Below are 20,490 nucleotides of genomic sequence, written 5' to 3'. Positions count from 1 at the left end.
AAATCAATCACCCATGTCATCAAAACAAACCGACAGCTTTTACCCCCACTTCTCAATTACAAACTCACTTTGAAACCATACCTTCTTGCTTCTGAACTACAAACTAATTAGCCTAATTTCCTTCCCTCAGATCTCAAAATGAGTCAACAGAGAAGCATGCATGCTCCCCAGTGAAGCTACAATAGATATGTCGAGTTCATTTTACTTTGTTTAGCATGCAATGGAACTAAGCTACAAATTTTTCGTTCTAGTATAAGTTTATTGTTTTACTAAAAGCAAATATATGACAGCAATATATAGCATTTCTTGTAATAATATTAATAGTAAGAAGCAGAGGTAAAATAATTTGTGATTATTTTCATATAATCCCACTGCTAACTTCAGTAGCTATTTAAATAGTTTCGAGTAGAGAAAGAAGTAGAGTCTTTTAAAGGATTCTTAAGGTCGTCTCTCAAGCAGCCAAACTCTTGGAGGCAATCTCAAAGACATTCTCAGACAACCCATTTGCAGACATTATCATCTCCAATTGTGCCTGCAAACACAACACACAGCTTTATTTTAATGATCTTCTCAGGCTATCAAACAAATCATGGCTGAAGATTTCAATCGGCAAAGAGACTGAACAAAGAGGTTAAATGAGGTAAAAGAAAAAAAATGCTTAAGGGAAAATTCTAGACTTGTTTTGCATTTATCTCCCCAGACGATTTACCTTGGCTAGACCTTGACGGGTTTCATCGTACCGCTTCCACCTCGAAAAGGCAGACACCATACGAGAAGCAACCTATAATCAGACCAACAACATAGTAGGTCGTTAAGCTTGTTTTGTTGCGAAGATAGCTAAATTAGGTCAGTAGTTGCAAAGACATCAGATATTTTGGGGACTCTAACCTGAGGGTTCAATTTGTCTAACTGCACAACAATGTCACCCAAGAACTTGTAACCCGATCCATCCTTGGCATGGAAATTCACTGGGGAACCGCAGAACCCTCCAATAAGCGAGTAAACCTGAAAGATTGTTATCAGTTTCATCGTTAGTATAGAACTGTGAAAAAGTTGTGGAATTGAGGGTTTGAGAATTCACTTGCCTTGTTTGGGTTGCGCAGATCGAAAGCTGGGTGATCCAAAAGTTTCTTGACATTTTCTACATTGCCAGGAATGTCGGATGTTGATTGAAGAAGGAACCATTTATTAACAACCTGAGATCAGAAACCGATAAATCTTAGTACGGCATATTAATCCTGGTGGTAGAAGAAAGTAACTTCTGAGTTTAAGATCCATACCAAGTAATCGTCCTGCCACTTGTTATAGAAGTCAGCAAGAATGTCGTCACGGGTTTTACCAGGGTGCTGGGAAAGAGCTGCCAAAGCAGCAAATTGGTCGGTCAAATTGGTGGCCATCTTGTATTCATTCAGTGCAAGTTCCATATATGCTGGATCCTCGAGAGATGCAAGATAAGCTGAGGTATTTCAACAAAGCAAAAAATAGTTAAGTTAGTGACATAAGCTAAAAGAGCATCTCCTTCTATTGAAGAATGGCTCTGGAACACAAACCCAGAGCTGTGTTCTTCAAAGCACGCCTTGCCATATTTGGATGGTCAAAGACATAAGCTTCTGTGCTCCTGTTGTTCTCGACCTGCACAAAAGACATTAAAAAGTGTCAGTTAATAAGCAAAGAACAATTTTATATAAAAACAGGAACGTCTTCACTTCAGTCGATACGACTATAGTCCCTAAGGTTCAGTATGTAGAGAGAAGAAGACATACTATCTTCAGAAGCTCGGCTTTAAGCTCAGATGCAAGCTGCTTTCTTACAAACTTTCTAACAGCATGAACAGCATCAGGATCCGCCACGACCATCATGTCCATTATTTCTCCCTCCCCAGGCAATGTTATTGCTTTGGCTATAAATTCCTACACAACAGATAAAGATAACAGATTTGAAAGTCCTATCCTACATTTACATGTATGATTACACGTTATTAAGGAATGTAGAGCCATACCTTGTCCAAGCTTGAGTCAGAAAGCACACTGCCGAGACCTTGCACAAATTTTGGGTTTAGGACCAACGGTTTATTTTGCTGGAAATCAGAAACTAAGTTCAACATCAGCTTCCTTGCCAGAACTTGACCAGCCTCCCAACTAAAATACAGAAAAATGAATGATCAATTGCGGAAAGAGCATACAGAAGAACTAATACTGTATGTTGTAGAAAGGCTTATACCGATTGAATTCATCTGAATCATGAGCTAGGAGGAAAAACAAGTCATCATTAGAGAGATCAGTTTCAACACGAACTGGGGCACTGAATCCCCTAAATAGGGACGGAACAGGTCTTTCTGATATATCAGAAAACACAAACTCTTCTTCTTTCTGTACATTTAACAAATCATAAAGTCAGGAAAGATAGATGAGAACATCAGGACAAAAGGTATAAGAAATTAAAAATTAACCTTAGTCACTCGAAGTATTGTGCTGCTGCTAGAAATGGTCTGCACTGTACCATCATGATGAACAGAGGAAAGTGTAATGTCTTTCCCACTTGAGTCCAGAAGACCAACCACCACCGGAATAAATGTGGGTTCTTTTGTTGGCTGGCCAGGAGTCGGAGGTATCTCCTGACTGGAGAAAGTGATCAATCACAAAGATGTGTCAACAACAAGTTCAATAGATGTAAGATCCATAAAGGTTCAATTTCAAAAACAGGGCATTACTTTGGCGTATTAACAATAATGTTTTGTGCGAATCTGGAAAATAAATACAATTAGACATGAAAAGAACCAAACCTGAATTTTAAAGAGAAAGTACGAGCTTCAGCATCATAAGAGGAGACCACTTTGACAACTGGCGTTCCAGCTTGAGAGTACCTAAAATGTTGTATATGGTCATATCCTTAAGTATGAAAACAAGAATCTTCACAAGAAATTCCACAATAATAATCTGACTAACCATTGCAAGAAATTAGCAAAATCTGCATTGTTTGCATCACGCATAGCAGCAAAGAAGTCTTCACAAGTCACTGCTTGCTCATCATGTCTTTTAAAATAGAGATCAATTCCCTGTAAAATATTGACAAATAGAGATGATCAGAACGTGTTCGATGAAAACCTCGCCATCAGATCCATATAAAAAACGTAGCGTGGGAAAGCAACCTTTCGGAACCCCTCACTTCCTAGTAGAGTTTTGTACATCCTGACAACCTCAGCTCCCTGGGAAAACATTACTAAGTCAACTAGGGTTTCTTGCTTACTACATATAACAAAACACTATTGGTAGAAAGCCAAACCTTTTCATAAACCTGAAACAACAACACAAACAAATCATTCTGTTAGAAATCGTGTATACAGAGATTGATAGTAATGAAACTATGAATAAAATAAATTCTCTAGTCCCTACCGTCACTGAGAAAGTAGGTTATGGCCAGAGATGTAATGCATGTTCGAACAAGTCACAAAAGCACAAGCATGTTAGACTGGAAAACAACATAGTAAATTGTTTTAATGAACTTCCTTCTTGTGCACAGAAACTTACCTGTGTAGAAGTTGTCCATCTGCCAGAGAAAGGAAAAGAGCCATGGTTAGAAACACTTATATTAACATATTACATCAACAATTCCAAGGAATAATAAGAGAATCTCTGACCTTGATATATGAATGTGGGCGAACAGGATGTGCCATGGGACCAGCATCCTGATTAAGAAAAAAAAAAAGAACAGATAATTTGGCATGAGAAGATAAAACAATACCATGAAGAGACCTCCAAGGAATACAAAATAAGGTACCTGCGGAAATTGATAGATCCGAAGCTTTGAAACATCAGCAATGCGCTTTACAGTTCGGCTTCCCATGTCAGATGAAAACTCCTGTACAGATTTCACGTATCATTAGACAAGGAAAAAATCCAATAACCATCTTCGAATAGCAAAAGGATACAATATACTTGGTCACGGAAGACAGTAAGTCCTTCCTTTAGACTGAGTTGAAACCAGTCACGGCATGTCACCCTGTTGTTACAAGTAGACTTTTAGTCATATCTCAGGCCACACACTAACAACGTTTCGTTTATTAAAATATACTGCACAAACAAGCATCTATCTTATTCAAGAAAAACAAAATTAGAAGATTCAATAAGCAAAAAATAATCAAGTTGTACTGAAGAGGCTGACCTGTTCCCTGTCCAATTGTGAAAGTACTGCACAAAGAGCACAATGACAGATGTGTTGAATTGAAAATTAAGTGAAACACCAGAACATATTTTAATAAACAACTTATGATATTATTACATACCTCATGACCAATAACACCCAAAATTGCAGCATAATCAGCATCTGTTGCAGTTTCTGGAGATGCTAGGACAAGCTTGGAATTAAAAATCTGTAAGGTAGAAGCTCATGGATTACCATCAAACTATAATATGTTTACAACTCATGACTTCTTATAAAGCAAGTTAGGGTTACATTCAAACTCTTGTTTTCCATGGCTCCCCTGAAAATCAAACAAAAAAGAATCAGTTTGAATAGTATAGACAATAAGAAAAACTAAAAGTCCCAGACGTTAAGCTCTTTGTTTTGGATTGAAGATATTAGCAAATGGAACTGATTAATACTATCAACTGTGACAGAAAACACCATTTGGTCATACATGTTAAAATCTGGAACAGCGACAATGTTGAAGAGATCCAGGTCATACTCAAGGCCGAACACCTAGTGGAAAAAGAGCACACAAATAAATAATCAGATTCAGTAACAAGTAACAACCACAGTTAATAACAATGCAAGTGCTTACATCCTCATCCCACTTCATGGCCGCCTTTAGGGAATACATGGCATGGGCAGTCTTTGGTAGATCTTCTGCAGGAGTCCAGATTTTCAGGGAAACCTGCCTACCAGAGCGTGTGGTAAATGTGTCATCTCTGCTCACTAGCTGTCCAGCCACCAAGGCAAATAGATAACAAGGTTTCTTGAATGGATCCTCCCATAAGGCATAGTGCCGACCACCCTACATTTCAATGAACAATTATGCTTTCAGCAAAGACCAAGCCAAGAAGACACTTGGTAAACAAGAAAAAAAGGCATTATTTTGCCAACCTCTATATCTCCTTGAGAAATGAGGTTTCCATTGGACAATAACACAGGATAAAGTGTCTTGTCACCTTCCACACGACAAGTGTACTTTGCCATTATATCAGGGCGATCCTGTCATCGCATAATAAATATATAATGTTAGAACATCAATTTGTACTATAAAACACCAGTCATCTTATCAACAAGTCACAATCAACCTGGTAAAATGTAATTTTGCGGAAACCTTCTGCTTCACACTGTGTGCAAAAATTCCCAGAAGACTTGTAAAGCCCCTAACAGAAGAAAACTAAAGAAGTTAGAAGATATCCATTTACATCACTGAGAGTTTAGAAAGAAAGCAAAGTAAGTTCACCTCAAGTGAAGTATTCATGTGGGGGTATATCTCAGTATCAATTTCTAAAACAAAGGAATCCTCAGCTGGAAGTGAAGGAAGAGTGAGATGACGAGAGTCCAACTGGTAATCCCCTTCCTAGCCAAAGTGTACCACATATGAAAAGAGAGACCAAGTAAATAGAAAACTGGGTCACTTATTTTTAGTTAACTGAGTTGCTTGTCTTAAAGAGAATTGTATAATATTCTACAGTATAATAAATAATATTAAGAATAACAGAGCCTACAGATACAAAGATATTCCAGGAGGTCAAGTATTGACGGATACCTTTAGAAGCTTCCCCTCAACCTTGACTGAAAGTAGCTTCAAGTCATGTCCATCCAAGACCAATGCAGCAGAAGATCCTGGCCAACATAATAATTGTTCAGATGTGATGTGAGAAAAAATGTAGCAAAAATCCATCTTGCAGCTATGCTAACAGCGTATGCTAAAGAAAACAAAACTTGAATGTTCAGCTTAAAGAAACTACTGATTTAACAAAGCAGCAATGTATTAGACTTTTGTACCTTGAACTCGAGGAGAAACCTTGATTTTAGAGCTAACAATTGTTTTATCTTCACCCAGTGAGAAGCTCAGATCCACCTAAACATATGAAGAAAGCTTCAGAGTAGGACAATAATGAGTCTAATCATATACTCAATTTCGAGTTTAAAGAAGGCTATTATACAGTTTCAAAGTAGTAATCAGGCTTAGTGTAATTCTTGAGAAATATTTCTTTTGGTGCATCCATTTTCGATTCAGCTTTATCCGGAACTGATTCAGTGGCAACAGAACAAATCAGCCTCCTGCTGTTTTGCTTATGTCTCTGAAAAAAAAAAAAAAAACAGAACATACGTTTATTTTAAATCCAGTAGTAATTAATAAATGTTGGGTATTTATCATATGGAAGGGATAGAGCACGTTACATCAACGGAATGGGGAAGAAAACAATTCTTCCTCAAACAAATGGCCTGAAACAAATAATAACAGTATCACTCTCTGTTTCAAATAGTGTTGCACTTGACAGAAGAAACAAAGAAACACAAACCTCGGAAGTAAGAAACGGTCTGTACTGAGTAAGCCTCTTTGCGGAACTACGGAGACAACTGCTTCTAACAGGAACCTGTAAGAGAGAGTTTAACATAATTAAAAAGTATAGAAGCTAACTAAGCAAAATATAACGGTTACCACAAAATAATGATACAAATAAAGCAGTGATATTAATCGAAAAGGTTTGGTAAAAGAAAACAGAAGTCATAGGGAATCAAGAACATTTTCTTATTGATACATAAGTTCTTTCCTAGGTTTGTGTACACAAACGAACTCAAAGTAAACAGTAAAAAATAAAACCGAATTCAAAGCAACAAAAACATACAAGTTTCTATCTACTACACATGTGTATCGATTAAAAAAAAAAAAAAAAAGACAGCAGAGTTAAAAGGGTAATCACAGGAGCATCAGAGAGCAAACCCAGAAGATTGACCCTCGCCAGAGACGAACTTCGACAAGGAATTATCAACCGAGCCATTTAAAAAGAACACCCAAATCCCAAAATCAATCTAACCAGAACAATAGAGGTAACAATAAAATAAAAATCAAAAACAGCTCCTTGTTGCGTCTAAATTCTCCAACCTATAAACCCTAGATGATGATGATAACTCTCTCTACTCACACTACACAGAGAGGTAAGTTAGGGCTATGGCGTTTATAAAGATGTGAGTAAAAAGGATAGAATTTAAATGAAAAAATATGGCCGAGATAATTCGATATAATAAAACACACATAAACAAAACAAAAAACCAATAATTAAACAAAATTAGAATTCGATTTCTAAATGAGATCAAATCTGGGGAAATCGATCGGAGGAAGACGAAGAAGTAAGTAATTTACCAAAGAGATCCGATGATCAGATGAGGGAAAGAGGCACAACTGAAACACTATGATGATACGAAACCTGGTACTGATTTATATAATAACCCCCGATGAAAGATATTATCTATCTAAAATATTTAATTTATTTTAATAAAAAGAGTATATTTTGGCATTTTGTATTATCCATTTTCCAATACCTTTAGCATTTCTATGCTGCTCTGCTCAGATACTTTTGTTTGAATTCGTAAATTAAATAAAGGGAAAATTCCATAAAAATTCCCCATCTAATTTTAATTTGGAAGTTTAATACCCAATGTTATTTGATTGGAAATAAAATGCATGGTTTATTAAATTTTGGTCTATTAATACATTAAGTATATGAAAATTGTCGAATCGAATAAACCGTTTAATCGGATTGACGGAATCACTAAACCGAGGTTGACGAAATTACTAATCCCTAAACATACGGGTAATTTGGGGTTATCCAAAGACTGCATTATCCTTTGCTATTATCACAAATCGAATTGGGATCGATAAACCCTAAGTTTAGTGTAATTCCATTAACCCCGGTTTAGTGATTCCGTCAATCCGATTACCGTTTGTTAAGCGGTTTCTTCGATTCGACAATTTTTATATACTTTTTGTATTAATAGACAACAAATTAATAAACCATGCATTTTGTTTCCAACCAAATAACATTAGATATTAAACTTCCAAATTAAAATTAGATGGGGAATTTTTATGGAATTTTCCCATTAAATAAACCAATAAAGCTGTGTTGTAATTTTATCATGACTCATGCAACAGGTCTATTTATTTTAAGACAAGCAAGACTTTTTTTTAAAGAGCCGAAACGTTGTAATAGAGGTCAGAACAAACATCGATGCTAATCTTACAGTCATCGAATAACCCCAAAATCAAACGCAATTTTCTCCAAGGACAAAAAATATTTAACAGATCTTCCAACAAAATAAATATTAGGTGAAACAGAATTTAAATAAAGATTCGAAGCGGTGCCGTTTCTAGTATCATTCACCGATGAACTTGCGTTTTTTAGCAGTGTTCATGTACGGTCTAATAACCCATTCGGTCTCTGCCTCGTTTTGTTCCACCGTTCCTAATTTCACCTACAAAAGAAAATGCATCACCAAGTATCAGCATTGTCATTAAGGGGCTTGATTGATTCTTTATCAAACCATTCTTAATCCAGAAAAGACGGTTTTGATTCGGTTAAGCTGAACGCATACCTGGTAGAGCCGCAACTCAAACCGAGGACCGACTTCTTTAAGCTCAATTGATTTTGGACCTCCTTCTCCTTTATCGTAGACATGGTTCCTGTATATACACACGTATATACCCACAAGAGTTTTAAAGAAAGAAACGACAAATAATCAAACATAATTTCTATCTGTTCTATATATGTACAAATGTGTTATTGCATGGTGTTTTGATCCAAGAGGAACCGAATCAGATTACCAAATACCAACCTCAGCCTTAGACCTTAGCTTTGATAGATTTACAATTCGTAAAATCTGATCAATGTGAAGAAAATTTTACCTGAATGAAATATAATCAGATTCATTAGAAAAAGTAACGATACGTCTAGCATCCACTTTTGGAGCAGGGAAGACATGTTTTAAGACGTTGGCAACTCTTTGACCCATCTGCAAACACAAGGAAATAAAATTGGAAAATGTTTTCACATTAGAAACAGACAAGCCCGTTGATTTCCCATACCAAACTGCAGTAAAGAACGCAGTTAATCAGGTCAATTGTATATACCTGAGTTGTAAAGTTGTTAAAAATGAGATGAGGATATTGCTCAGGCATTTTCCCAATGGCTTTCTTGGTGCTAATATCATGTCTTGTTACCTAAATAGAAGTTACTCTGGATTAAGTAAAAAGGCTAAACCAGGAGTTGAAAAGAAGAACGATTTGGGAAAAAGAAAAAAAAATCAGATCTTCAAAGAGTTACTTACCACATTAAGTAATCCAAAGTATGCAGTTGGCCCAAATGGGAGATGAGAGATAATGAGACCATCAGGCACACCGCGGTGCTCATGAACCAATATAACATCCGTAAAGTCATGAGAACGAGCAGTTTCAATGATCTCAGAAATGACCTGCAAATAACAAAAAGGGAGTATTTAGGTGTTATGACTCCAATACAACATAGTTTCACAAACATAGAGAGGTCTTGTGTTGAAGATAAGTGTCACTACAACTCCAGCTTAGGTTATGGTTTATATTATTCAAGCTTTGATTTTAAATTTAGATTCTGCAGAACTGGACAGACTCAACTACATTATAAATTATGAAGCTTGAATTAATATGCAGCTCATTGATAGGGATGGTGTTGCGCATAAATTAAACAATGATACTGCTACACGCAATAGTTATACGCAGGAAGCAATATGTTTTGAAGGGAGCTAATACCATTGGCCATCAATTTAACAACATCAATAAGAAACCAGAAGCAGTGACCAACTGGAAAACAAAACCAGGTAACAGAAAAGAGGAGAACAACACACGTACCTGACTACCACGATTTATTCTCTGAGAGTTAGGAAATGCAAACTTCAATTCCTGCAACAGACACCACAACATAAAAAGTCATTAATCAAAGAAAAAGCACAAATCACTAGCCAAAAAATATAACATAACCCAGGAAAAAAAAAACCAGACACCATTGTTCAGCCTCTAATGAACAACAGAAACTAAACTATACCTTTGTGAATCGGATGAGTGGAGCACTTGGATTCCTAGATGTTGTCAACAAAATCTTTGGATCATTCTCCGTAGCATTTGCATATTCATCGTCAATATGACTCCGAGGAACTATTTAAAACATGATTAGAAAAAAATAACCATCAGCTGTTCTACCACAAAACATTCATAACTCTATCTAGACAAAAGAAATACATAGTAATTTCTCAAGACGTCAAAAGGCGAATTGCTGGTTCAAACCTAAGCTTATGTATCTACTCACTCACACAAACTGATTCAATATAACAAGTACAATTTGCTCAACAGTGCCTCACCAAAACATTGAAATTAAAATGTAAACACATACAATACAACAATTAATCAAACCAATCGGAAAATTCTAGCTCCCCGTATTCTTACCAGCTGTGTTTTGGTCTTCAAGATCAATCTCTTGTCGAAGCCTCGCCTCTTCGTTTCGGAGCTCAGTAGGAATCGGCTTTCCTTCTGGTAAAACATAAAACCCAAAATTCGAAACAACGAAAAGCATCAAATCAATGAATTGTTAGAGGATTCAAGTCATCGATTGTTTGGAAAGATACGAAAAAAGAAAATCAATTTTCTAGACCTTGCAGAGCTTCTCTTATCTTCATTTTCTTCTCATATTGCACACGCTCATCACCTTCCAAGTTTTTCCTGTAGAGATACTCTTTTCTTAACCTAATGTTTCTGCGCAACATCTTGATTTTTCGTGAGTGCTTGAGAGTGGGAGAGGCTATGAACGAACTTGTTTGATGCTGGTGACGTATTAGGGTTTTAGGGAAGGGTTTCGAGGGAAACATGGAAGAAAAAGGCGACTGAAGAAGATAGCGAAAGTGTTGATAAATCAAAAAAACGGCAAGGTGTTTGTCTATAAAATTGTGAAACGGTGATGGCAAGGTATTTTGGGCCGTTGAATATTATTATTTGGGCCTTACAAAAGGCCGAAGAATTACAAAATTAGGAAAAATTTGTAAAAAAGTGCCCTCACGCAGGATCGAACTGCGGACCTTCAGTTTACAAGACTGACGCTCTACCACTGAGCTATAAGGGCATTTCTCTCTAATTTAATACTATTACTTAATTAATTTAATAACTAAATCTACATACCATTACCAAACTTAACTTTAACATTGCTTATGAAGTTGATTCAAACCATCTTACCACAATCACGAGCAGACACAACATACAAATGCACAATAACATGAAGATTAAAGAAGGATCTTCAATTATTTACATTAGACGCCATAAAAAAGGAGATAGAAAGTAAACAACCAGAGAAAGAGAGATTTTACAGTTCAATTAAAGAAGGAACCTTTAAACATTCATTGATTATTCATATACATACAAAGTCACAAACTTGAACCAGCCACATGATGCATACCAAGACCAATGAGGATTAAGGATCAAGTTTACCCGCGATTGCAACATCATCTTCGTCATCACCGTCTGAGGCATATTCTTCTTCACTCATTTCATCGTCACTAGACATGTCCTCAGCATCCTCCCTTGGCTTTGCGTATTTCTCACAATACTCTGAAACCACGCAAGAAGAAAAGAAAATGTAAGCTTTTTACTATCGCAATGAGTTTAAAAAACAAGAATCTAAGCAACTCAAAATCAGTTATAACAAGACACGAAATACCTTACCTTTAACTCTCTGTTCATAGGTAGGACGATCACGCATCATCAACGCAGCTGCTTCTCCATTCAATGGATCTGACGGATTCGGATACAGAAGAAGTTGAGGAAGAAACGTCTCGAACACATTCACCAAGTCTGAATAACTAAATCAGAATCACAATTAACATAATAGAAACTAACAAGAGTTAAAACTATCTTGTATGATCATACCGAACATCGGGCTCCAGGTCTGGTTAATAACATCTAAACAAACAGAACCTGACCTGCACAGCCACAAACAAAGAGGGCATAATAAATAATCACCCACTCAAGAATTTTAGAAGGAACATAACCATTATCCCAACATCTGCTGACTTGATAGCTGAACTCACATTTCATCGACATTCGGGTGGTATATTTTGGTAATGAAACCGATAGATGGAGATTTGTAAGGATAAGCATCAGGAAGTTCGACTCTTATCTTCCACACACCTCCCTCATAAATACCTGTCCATATCCCAACACACACAAAAGTAACCAAACTTAAAAACACCCAAGTAACAAATTCTCAAAACTTCTCAGACTATAAATGATGCAAAACCTTATAATCATCATCAGCAGCAGCAGAAACAAATCTCTATGACCTCACCTCATGATCAAAAGGTAATACAAACAAAGTTGAAATTGAAGATATACAAACGAATCAAAGCCTATATAATCATCATCAACAACAAGTAACACAGAACCAAAATCTCTATGATTTTACAATCAAAGTTCAAACTAATAAAGAGCAGATGTTCAACAAATCTGCAAGTAAGAATCAGCTAAATAAACAAATACACAGTGCGATCTTTAACAGTGAAAAAACAAGATTAAAAGGATAAATGAAGCAAAGACGAATTTGAGTTACTTACTGTCTTTGGGACCATTGAATTCGACAAAGAACTCTTGCATACCATCATTGATCATCTCCACCTTGTAGTCACTCATCATCCTAAGCTCACATCATATCATCATCATCAATCAACAACAACAACAAAAAACTCCAATCAAAATCACCAAAGAAAATTTAAATCCGATCTCGAAATCAAGAATAAATCGATTAAATAGAAGAAAACATGTTTACAGTTTCATCAAATCCATTTCTCTACGCTTGCTCGGCGAAGACATGGCTTCTCTCTTGTCGTTTTTTTCTGAATTTGTTTTTTTTTTTTTTTGGCTGTCTTGGAAAATCGAGTGGGAGATAAACCGAGAAAGAAAGAATACTATTTTATGAGTGACACATTCAATGAGAAAAAAAAAATATAAATATAAATATGTATAAAATTAATTTATAGTACAAATACAATTAATGTTTTTATATACTCTCTTTCACTTTTGATCTTTATGTTTCTAAATGGTAATTATACAACAACAAATTAAAATTTTTTACATTTATTAATATGTAATCTGGGATTTTTAACGTAAATGATACAATAGCTTAAAAAAAAAAAGTTTCTCTTAAAAATAAATTAATTTTCATTTTGTATGCAAGCCTCTCTCTAAGTAAACCTTCTCGAAAAGGTCTTGAAAACCCAAGTCGTTAAGCTTTTGTATAGAGACAACGGAAGACGCACAACAGGTGATGTGTTTGGTTTCTTGAGACTAATGAGTAAACAAACAAAACTAAACTTAAACACATTTGAAACAAAATTTGACATTAGATGTTCATTTCCCCCAAGATTCTAAGGTTCTATAGGTTTACAATTTATCATCATCCTTCTCGCCTGAACAAAAGAAAAAACAGACTCAGTTATATTAAACAAAAGAGATCTTAGACTCTTTTATTGAAGGAGAATCTTCACCTTTTACTCAAGAGAAAGCCTTAGACAAAGCGTGGAGGCTTGAGCATATAGATATCCCTCACCATCCCTTTGCCCATTTCGCCTACTGCCTTTAACAACTCCATTGGATTACTTTCTTCTTCTTCATCACGTTCTCGTTTCTGTAATCAAACATTTCATTTGTTTTGAGTTTTCCTTTCTTTCTTTTTTTTTTTCTTTGTAGCAGTAACACTGAAGATTTTCAATGAATGATGTTTTACCTTTGAATTGTGTTTGTTCCATGTTAAACCAATCGCGTCGCCTCCTATATGATCATACCACGGCTTTAACGTCCCAAACTCTTCCTGCAAACAACCGCATAAAATGAGAATCGCGAGATAGCTTCCTTTTCTTTAGATCACAAGATATTCAATAAGTATGAATGTTTATGTTTTAATCACAGCACTTGCCTGCAACCCACTCAACAAGCACTTGGTCGGCTCAAAGTCCACCATTAGCTTATTCTTAAGCTCTTCATGGCTTCTCTTCAAATCTCCAGGCAACAAAAATGGGTTAAATAATCTACTCGCTTTTCCACGTGCAACATGCTTCCCTGTTCAATAATTGGGAAAGAAAGTTAATTGATGTTTCAATGATAGAAACATAAGATACAGAGACAGAGAGAGCTATTGGGACCTTGATTTAGTTCAGATGGAAACAAAAGACGACGTGGGTAAGGTAATTTGTCTCTATGGAGAAGAATAACTGCGTCATAGTTGTGCAATGGTGTCCTGAACAGGCACTGCAACATATATGGACATAATATTAATCGATATTGATCGATATTATGTTCTTACAATTTTTAAGCTCAGTGCAATTTGTTCACAATGCAACTCACTCACCTCCCATTGAACGGAATCATTATGTTCTTCCAATATCAACTTGCTTAACACGTTTGCACTGCTTCGAGCATAAGCCCCCAACCTTTTTTGTTCCTTTAAAAAGGTAAAAATAAAAGAAAGTTATGACATGAAGAAAATAAACGGTGGTCCATGCCATGCTTAATGAACTAACCGATAAATTTGGTCTTGTTGTGGTCCATGCCTCTGATGCTTTATCATAAGGAGCAGCCAAGAACATAGCTGAACTTATGTTTTGTCTGTCCTCTTCGTAGCCTTTTCTACTTGACATAAAGTTATCCTTAAAAAAACCAGAAGGCATTTACAATTAACATAAGGCGTTTCCAACAAATTTAGCTCAACACTAGATCCATTATTAAACTTGGGACTCACATTGATCTCTTTCTCGTCATTTCTACCAAAGTCATTGTTTATGTCAACAATCAACGGGAAGAACATCCAGTCATAGTCTGCCAGTAATCGCAAAAACCTGTTACACAGTCCAGCGGAAAAAGATATGATGTTTTGATTGTTGGCGCATCATTACTTTATTGTTTTCCGTCAAACCGAAAGTATGATAGCAGGTACCTTAAAAATCCATTAATTCGGGAGCAAGGAACACCAAGTGGAAGAGGTGTGAGGAAGATATGAGCAACCAAAAGTTCAATGGCCTCTTCTGCCAGGCAACCAGAAAATAGATGCGCAGCAACCCATCTTTTTGCAAGCCTAAAGGTAGCAAAGAAGGTCTGGGTTATGAACCTTCAAAGCAAACAAAAGTAAACACATGAAGTTTATTGACTTTTACCTGGTAACTGGTGCATATGTAGGAAATCGACCTTGCAAACCATTGATCATACTTGCATGTTGACTGCGAATAAAAAGCATTTTATCGGTCGAGGAAACCTGCTTCACTGGGTCAGCTCCAACTGCAACTCAGTAGAAGTCATGGAAGTCAGCATCACATAGGCTTTCTATTAGAAATAGAGGATAGTGTTTAAGAGAAGAAAACTCACTTTCTCTCTTCACCAAACTCAGGCCTCTTTCATGCAATATTCTCAGGCGAAATGCGTAACCACCAATGAAAACATCGACATTATCTTCAGTAGCTGTGCATGGTATTCCCTTGACATTCTGAAGGCTGTCAGTATTTGCGTTTGTAAGTATTCAGATAAAAACACTGTGGCTTACTAGTACGAAGTGTTACGAACAGAAGACCCACCTCTCAGCAATTTTCAGGAGGAAGGCAGACTTTGTTTTCTCAATCGCCAAATCATCCATGGGCCAGTTACCAGAACCTTCTAGCTGAGATAGCAAAAAGAAAAAAAACAACAGGATTGTTTAGATAACTAATTAAGACAAAGTAACTTATACCAGTAACCATCTGGTATATTGATCACACCTGAATCATGACCTCCATTGCTGGAATGCAGGATGGCAGAAGTTTTTGCAGTCTTCGAGAATCAATTTTTTCGCAAGCCACTGGGTGAGGTTCAGGAGGGAACACGGATGTGGACCTGAAAGCTGCAAGTGACAAGGAATATTATATATAAGAACTACAAATACTGAAAACACCAGAACTAGTACGTTAAAGGGAAACTAACCTGAATCTAATGGCTGAACGCTAGAGACTTTGAGAGGTATGTCTTCAATCTCACGCAAGCACTTCGAGAAAATTTCAAAGACTTGAAGCAAATTTCCAGATAAAGATATTGGGTCTGAGACAAAACAGCATTTTTCCAGTAGATTGAAATTATAAGCGGACAGCACATAATGCACTGAGAAAAAGAGGAACTTTGTTTATTATGTGTTTAACAATACCTTTATCCCCATAGATTAGAGAAAAATCAAGTTGCTCCACTAATTGTACTATGTCATCGGATGATAGTGAAAGATGCCGCTTAAGGATGTACTCAACAATATGTTTCATGATAAGATGCCTGGCCCACTGCTGAGTTTCCCAAACTGAGAAGATGAATAAGGCAATATTTAGCTTGCATTAACTCAAAACTTCATAGTTAAACTCTGCCAAAAGCATGTATTGACAACACACCTGTGCTTTCCGCTATTCTTCCATCTTTGAACCTCCTTAAATCAGACTTCTCACCCCAAAACTTCCGGAATCTAAGTGCCTAGATCAATATATAGTTAGTACGACCTAATGAGACAGCACTGCTTCAGAGATTTGGGATATACCTCTATCTTGTTTTCAGCATCAGGCCCAATATCGACTGTTCTAAAAGCCTTTTCCGTGGAGCTGACAGATATGCCAATGAAAAGAGGTTCTCTGTCAAGAACTGACAAGCCCTGGTTCAAAGGCAGTTAAAGTATCAGAAAAGATTCCACTTAGCCGCCATGAAAAGTAAAATTCAGAATCTGAAAAAAGAATTACATTTTCTACATGCCAATCTTGATCCATATTGTTCCAAACAACACGAATTGATTTTGCTCTGTCACCCAGTCCTTCTAGTAGCAAGCTATGCACTTTCTGCTCATATATTCTCCAACACTCTTTGTCCAAACAAAACCCTGACATAGACAATGCTGTTTTCCCTTTTAGCTGTAACCTAATAAAACTTATATGTTAGGATAGCAAACTGAATAGGGATCAAACAAGCTCAGAAACAAAACAAAAAAAAAAAAAAAAAAAAAAAAAAAAAAACTATAATATATATGCACCTATCTTGAAACCATGGAGGTGAGAACGAACATGTGAAAAAAGATTTTCAATCTAAATTTTTTAGTCTCATAGTTCCATTCAAGATGCACGAAATGCTTTGACAAAAGTAAGAACATAACCAGCCACTTCCATCCTTGACAATACAATACATATCAATCAGTAGAAGTGAGAACCTAAGCTTACCTTATGCAGTGGTCATACTTAACAGGAAAGTCAATCTTAGTCATAAAAATCTCCTCGAATCCTCCATCTCTCAGTTTCTCCATACATTTCAGAATCAAAGAAGCCTCATCTTGGAGCTGTGCTGACCAACAAAAGAATTCCATGAAAAAGTCACACACCCAACCACAGCCTTGGATGAAATATCAGATAATCGAAATACATCAAGTTTAGAGATTTTCTCCAGCTTAAGGTACCTCCTGAAATCCAACACTGGTCATCCGGAAAGTCAAATTCACAAATGTAGATGAATCGCATATAACAACAGGGAACAACTCTCTGAACTGCATCTTCTCCTGAATTTTAAATGTTGATAATCAGTAATAACAGTATGCAGAGAACAGGACACGTTGTATGTGCACATGAAAATTTCTTCGATAGAACATACTTGCTAATACTATTTGTCAAGAAGCTCAAGTACTGTAAGAAAACTTGACTGTCATATAGACGAATAATCTAGTGACTACATATCGTTTTTCAATCAGTATCAAAACTTCCATACGTAGTTTCGTCTTATCAGAAGATGCCTTATAGTCTCATGCATGCTGTATACCACAATAATACTATGCACCATATGGATATTCTCTCTGATTGTTTCATTAGCAAACGAATCCAATAGTACCAGTGAATAGTTATAGTGATACAGAAACATAAAAATGAAAGATACAGAAACGCAAGTAAACAACGCACCTCCTTCGAGACACGAATTTCACTCTGTGTCGGCAGATATAAACCCCTCTCCCATAATTTAGAAGTGGCTGCCAAACAGGATTAACGAATTTTGGTTATCCATAATGCAGAATCAATCACTTCAAATGCAGCGAATAGACTTATAGTGCGCTACCATACCTATGAAGTCCAGTGTTACTCTGAAAATATCCAATGCCTTTAGTGCCTTGTTAATTTTGGCATGGGTTGCAAGGTAAGCTAGTATCACAGTGATTAGAAATCCATTCAAGCAATCATGAACATATATCGAGCTCCTTTGTTTAGCCCATATCTGCACAGAAACAGAGACGTTTAAGGATCCCAATATACACAGAGCAACAATACAAGCTAACAATACATACCTTCAGCAAAATCAAAGCATCTCCCAACTCCTGCCACTCAGAAAAGGTTTTTTTGAGAAACTCAGAATTTTCCTCAAGAAACATGTCCTCCAATATGCTTGAGTTGTAAGTCGGTGTGGGCTCAGGGACACCATCTTTTATAATCAGGATGGATCAGAATATTAAAAAATTTATGCTTCAATATATTTATCTAAATAGAATTCAACATTCTTGAAAGAAACCTGATTACCTGCAGTTACAGAACGGACGTTGTTTCTGCTCATACTCAACTTTGCGACATTAAACAGTGATGTTGCTGAAGGGATTATCCTTATGGAAAATCCAGGAAACTGATCAAGTTTCTTAGCTGCAAACACAGAGATTCTCAATGTAAATACTTCGTCAAGGTAAAAATTACTATTTTCTCTTAGGAAAAAACTAGAGCAGACCTGGGAAAACAACTAGGACTGGCTTCCTAGCTTCATTCTGTAAGGTTGACCATACAACCTTCTCGATGGACGAAGACGACAACAAATGCTTTTTAATAACACAAAGATATAGACATCTTTTGGCATGGTATCTATGATTCATGTAATCCTTCTCATAAAAACATTCCTGCAAGAACCCTTCTATAGTTATCACTTATTCGAAACCAACCCATAGCATTCGATTTAAAACTTACTAAATGAGCAATAAACACTTACCTTAGGCATGTGAACAAGAAGATCAACAGAAGCATCCGGCTTAGCCATGCAACGAATGGAGTAACTGCCACAAAGACTGAAACCATTTGGCTTCTTAAAACTGAAGTCCACTTTATCTGCCCCAATGTCATTAACGAAACTGGGAGCTAACTCCGAGGTAACCTAAGAAACAAAACATAATTTACAGTTCTTCAATTGTTGAAAAAAGGCTCAATTTTAAAAAATTTCCATAGAACATTAACAAAAATGCCCACAAACCTACCTTAAAATCTTCAGGGATCCCATCAATAACTTCTTTAATCGACGAAACCGAAGCATCCACAAGCTGGCTTAGAGAATCGTAATCGAAGCGAACGTCTTTTAACAAGTCACTCACTTTCAGATTACGAGAGTCTGTCACAGTATCTGCCTCCATGGTTACTGTACTGGATTCTCGATGACTAGGGTTTAAGAGAAGAAGAGCGAAGAAAGGTTTAACTTTTATATATTTTGAACGAATTGCACAAAAACTTATGTGGGCTTTATCATTAGGTACCAAAAAAACTAATATTTAACTGGGCCATCCTGACTTTACGAAACGCCCAAAGCTATACAATAAAAATTGAGCCCAAGCAATAATGCGTAATTCACGTGTTAGTAAGAATGAGAAACAGACAAATACTGCAAACCCTTAAGGCCTTAACAAAGCTACTTATTTAGCAAATGTTAAAGAAGAAACTAACTATTTAACAAAATTATAAATTTAAATTCGGTCATATTTTGTAACTTTTTACAATGCTCTTAGGCTTTTTAGAATACTTGTAAATTGTAATTAACGTTTTTTTCTATCCCTACTATAGTAAAAGAGAAGTACACAAGGGATTCGGGTCGGGTTTTTCAAAAAAATTCGGGTTAAATTTTCAATCGGATACTTGCCAAATTTTTTGTTAAATATTTTTCAAATATTTCAATAATATACACCAGATTCCTATCATTTAGGAAACTATATTAATGCTAAATAAAAATATGTCTTATAAGGAAAATTTGTTTATGAATATAAAGATGAGAGATCTCAATATTTTAAAAATATTCTAATTATTATATAAATTTCTTATATGAAAAAACAAAAAAAAATTATAATTTTTTATAAGTTTAAATATTTGATATATAGAAAAATATAATTTAAAAATATTTGGTATAACAAATATAAAAATGCATCTAAAATACATAAATAATGGTAATATAATCAATAAAAATGTTAATTAGTTTGAATTAGTTAAATGTTTCGAAAAATAAAATTTGAATATATATGGCTATAAAAACGAAAGATTTTATTAAAGATTTTATAAAAAACGAAAGATTTTATATATATTAAATCTTTATTATTATTTTTATATTTCCTAATCTTTTAAATGAAAATTTTTAATCAGAATAAAAAAATAGTATATGAAAAGAGGTTTCAAAATTATTCCAAT

The 20,490-nt window shown here is 35.7% G+C and overlaps 4 protein-coding genes and 1 non-coding gene across 7 annotated transcripts; all 5 read right to left on the bottom strand.

Moving 5' to 3' along the window:
- Positions 1–280: 280 nt before the first annotated feature.
- Positions 281–7,364, bottom strand: LOC17894814 (puromycin-sensitive aminopeptidase). 3 transcript variants are annotated; one of them, XM_023787347.1, is made up of 33 exons: positions 7,340–7,364; positions 6,498–6,572; positions 6,376–6,420; positions 6,138–6,275; positions 5,977–6,052; positions 5,738–5,814; positions 5,432–5,548; positions 5,277–5,351; positions 5,083–5,190; positions 4,781–4,993; positions 4,637–4,698; positions 4,453–4,480; positions 4,283–4,369; positions 4,162–4,187; positions 3,936–3,999; positions 3,778–3,858; positions 3,638–3,685; positions 3,528–3,546; positions 3,393–3,397; positions 3,283–3,294; positions 3,149–3,205; positions 2,946–3,055; positions 2,783–2,863; positions 2,450–2,618; positions 2,221–2,369; positions 2,000–2,138; positions 1,764–1,910; positions 1,551–1,632; positions 1,281–1,456; positions 1,086–1,196; positions 889–1,005; positions 710–781; positions 281–532 (listed from the first exon to the last, which is right to left on the bottom strand). In XM_023787347.1, the coding sequence occupies exons 4-33, from the start codon at positions 6,198–6,200 to the stop codon at positions 452–454; spliced, it is 2,652 nt and encodes an 883-aa protein (XP_023643115.1). In that variant the 5' UTR covers positions 6,201–6,275; positions 6,376–6,420; positions 6,498–6,572; positions 7,340–7,364; the 3' UTR covers positions 281–451. The 3 variants fall into 3 exon arrangements, with proteins under 3 accessions (XP_023643115.1, XP_023643114.1, XP_023643116.1); XM_023787346.1 differs by lacking the exon at positions 7,340–7,364 and adding an exon at positions 6,900–7,059; XM_023787348.1 differs by lacking the exons at positions 281–532; positions 710–781; positions 7,340–7,364 and adding an exon at positions 6,900–7,067 and having other exon boundaries at positions 923–1,005; positions 1,082–1,196.
- Positions 7,365–8,133: 769 nt separating this feature from the next.
- On the bottom strand, positions 8,134–10,869 carry LOC17895469 (U3 small nucleolar ribonucleoprotein protein IMP4). The gene is made up of 9 exons (XM_006300474.2): positions 10,653–10,869; positions 10,448–10,531; positions 10,050–10,159; positions 9,857–9,907; positions 9,301–9,444; positions 9,104–9,193; positions 8,879–8,985; positions 8,569–8,656; positions 8,134–8,448 (listed from the first exon to the last, which is right to left on the bottom strand). Exons 1-9 carry the CDS (start codon positions 10,864–10,866, stop codon positions 8,350–8,352), a joined length of 987 nt encoding a protein of 328 aa, XP_006300536.2. The 5' UTR covers positions 10,867–10,869; the 3' UTR covers positions 8,134–8,349.
- Positions 10,870–11,045: 176 nt separating this feature from the next.
- TRNAT-UGU lies at positions 11,046–11,117 on the bottom strand. The gene has a single exon. It is a non-coding gene; the product is annotated as a tRNA-Thr (tRNA).
- Positions 11,118–11,256: 139 nt separating this feature from the next.
- Positions 11,257–12,930, bottom strand: LOC17894273 (ubiquitin-conjugating enzyme E2 5). Its single transcript, XM_006302757.2, has 6 exons — positions 12,813–12,930; positions 12,601–12,680; positions 12,079–12,193; positions 11,918–11,970; positions 11,714–11,842; positions 11,257–11,599 (listed from the first exon to the last, which is right to left on the bottom strand). The coding sequence occupies exons 1-6, from the start codon at positions 12,854–12,856 to the stop codon at positions 11,463–11,465; spliced, it is 558 nt and encodes a 185-aa protein (XP_006302819.2). The 5' UTR covers positions 12,857–12,930; the 3' UTR covers positions 11,257–11,462.
- A 298-nt stretch (positions 12,931–13,228) lies between these two features.
- On the bottom strand, positions 13,229–19,487 carry LOC17894234 (nucleolar protein 6). Its single transcript, XM_006300865.2, has 27 exons — positions 19,299–19,487; positions 19,037–19,198; positions 18,782–18,947; positions 18,583–18,699; positions 18,354–18,487; positions 18,133–18,283; positions 17,974–18,041; positions 17,481–17,579; positions 17,248–17,363; positions 16,777–16,951; positions 16,581–16,691; positions 16,438–16,516; positions 16,206–16,349; positions 15,989–16,102; positions 15,787–15,908; positions 15,607–15,689; positions 15,401–15,525; positions 15,193–15,313; positions 14,976–15,113; positions 14,781–14,877; positions 14,563–14,688; positions 14,391–14,483; positions 14,185–14,290; positions 13,959–14,101; positions 13,770–13,853; positions 13,531–13,670; positions 13,229–13,452 (listed from the first exon to the last, which is right to left on the bottom strand). Exons 1-26 carry the CDS (start codon positions 19,449–19,451, stop codon positions 13,551–13,553), a joined length of 3,147 nt encoding a protein of 1,048 aa, XP_006300927.1. The 5' UTR covers positions 19,452–19,487; the 3' UTR covers positions 13,229–13,452; positions 13,531–13,550.
- Between the last annotated feature and the right edge of the window lie 1,003 nt (positions 19,488–20,490).

Source organism: Capsella rubella, unplaced genomic scaffold (genome assembly GCF_000375325.1).
Source record: "Capsella rubella cultivar Monte Gargano unplaced genomic scaffold, Caprub1_0 scaffold_2, whole genome shotgun sequence".
NCBI lineage: Eukaryota > Viridiplantae > Streptophyta > Magnoliopsida > Brassicales > Brassicaceae > Capsella > Capsella rubella.
Note: the sequence above shows the minus strand (reverse complement) of the source record. Positions and strands in the feature narration are given on the sequence as shown.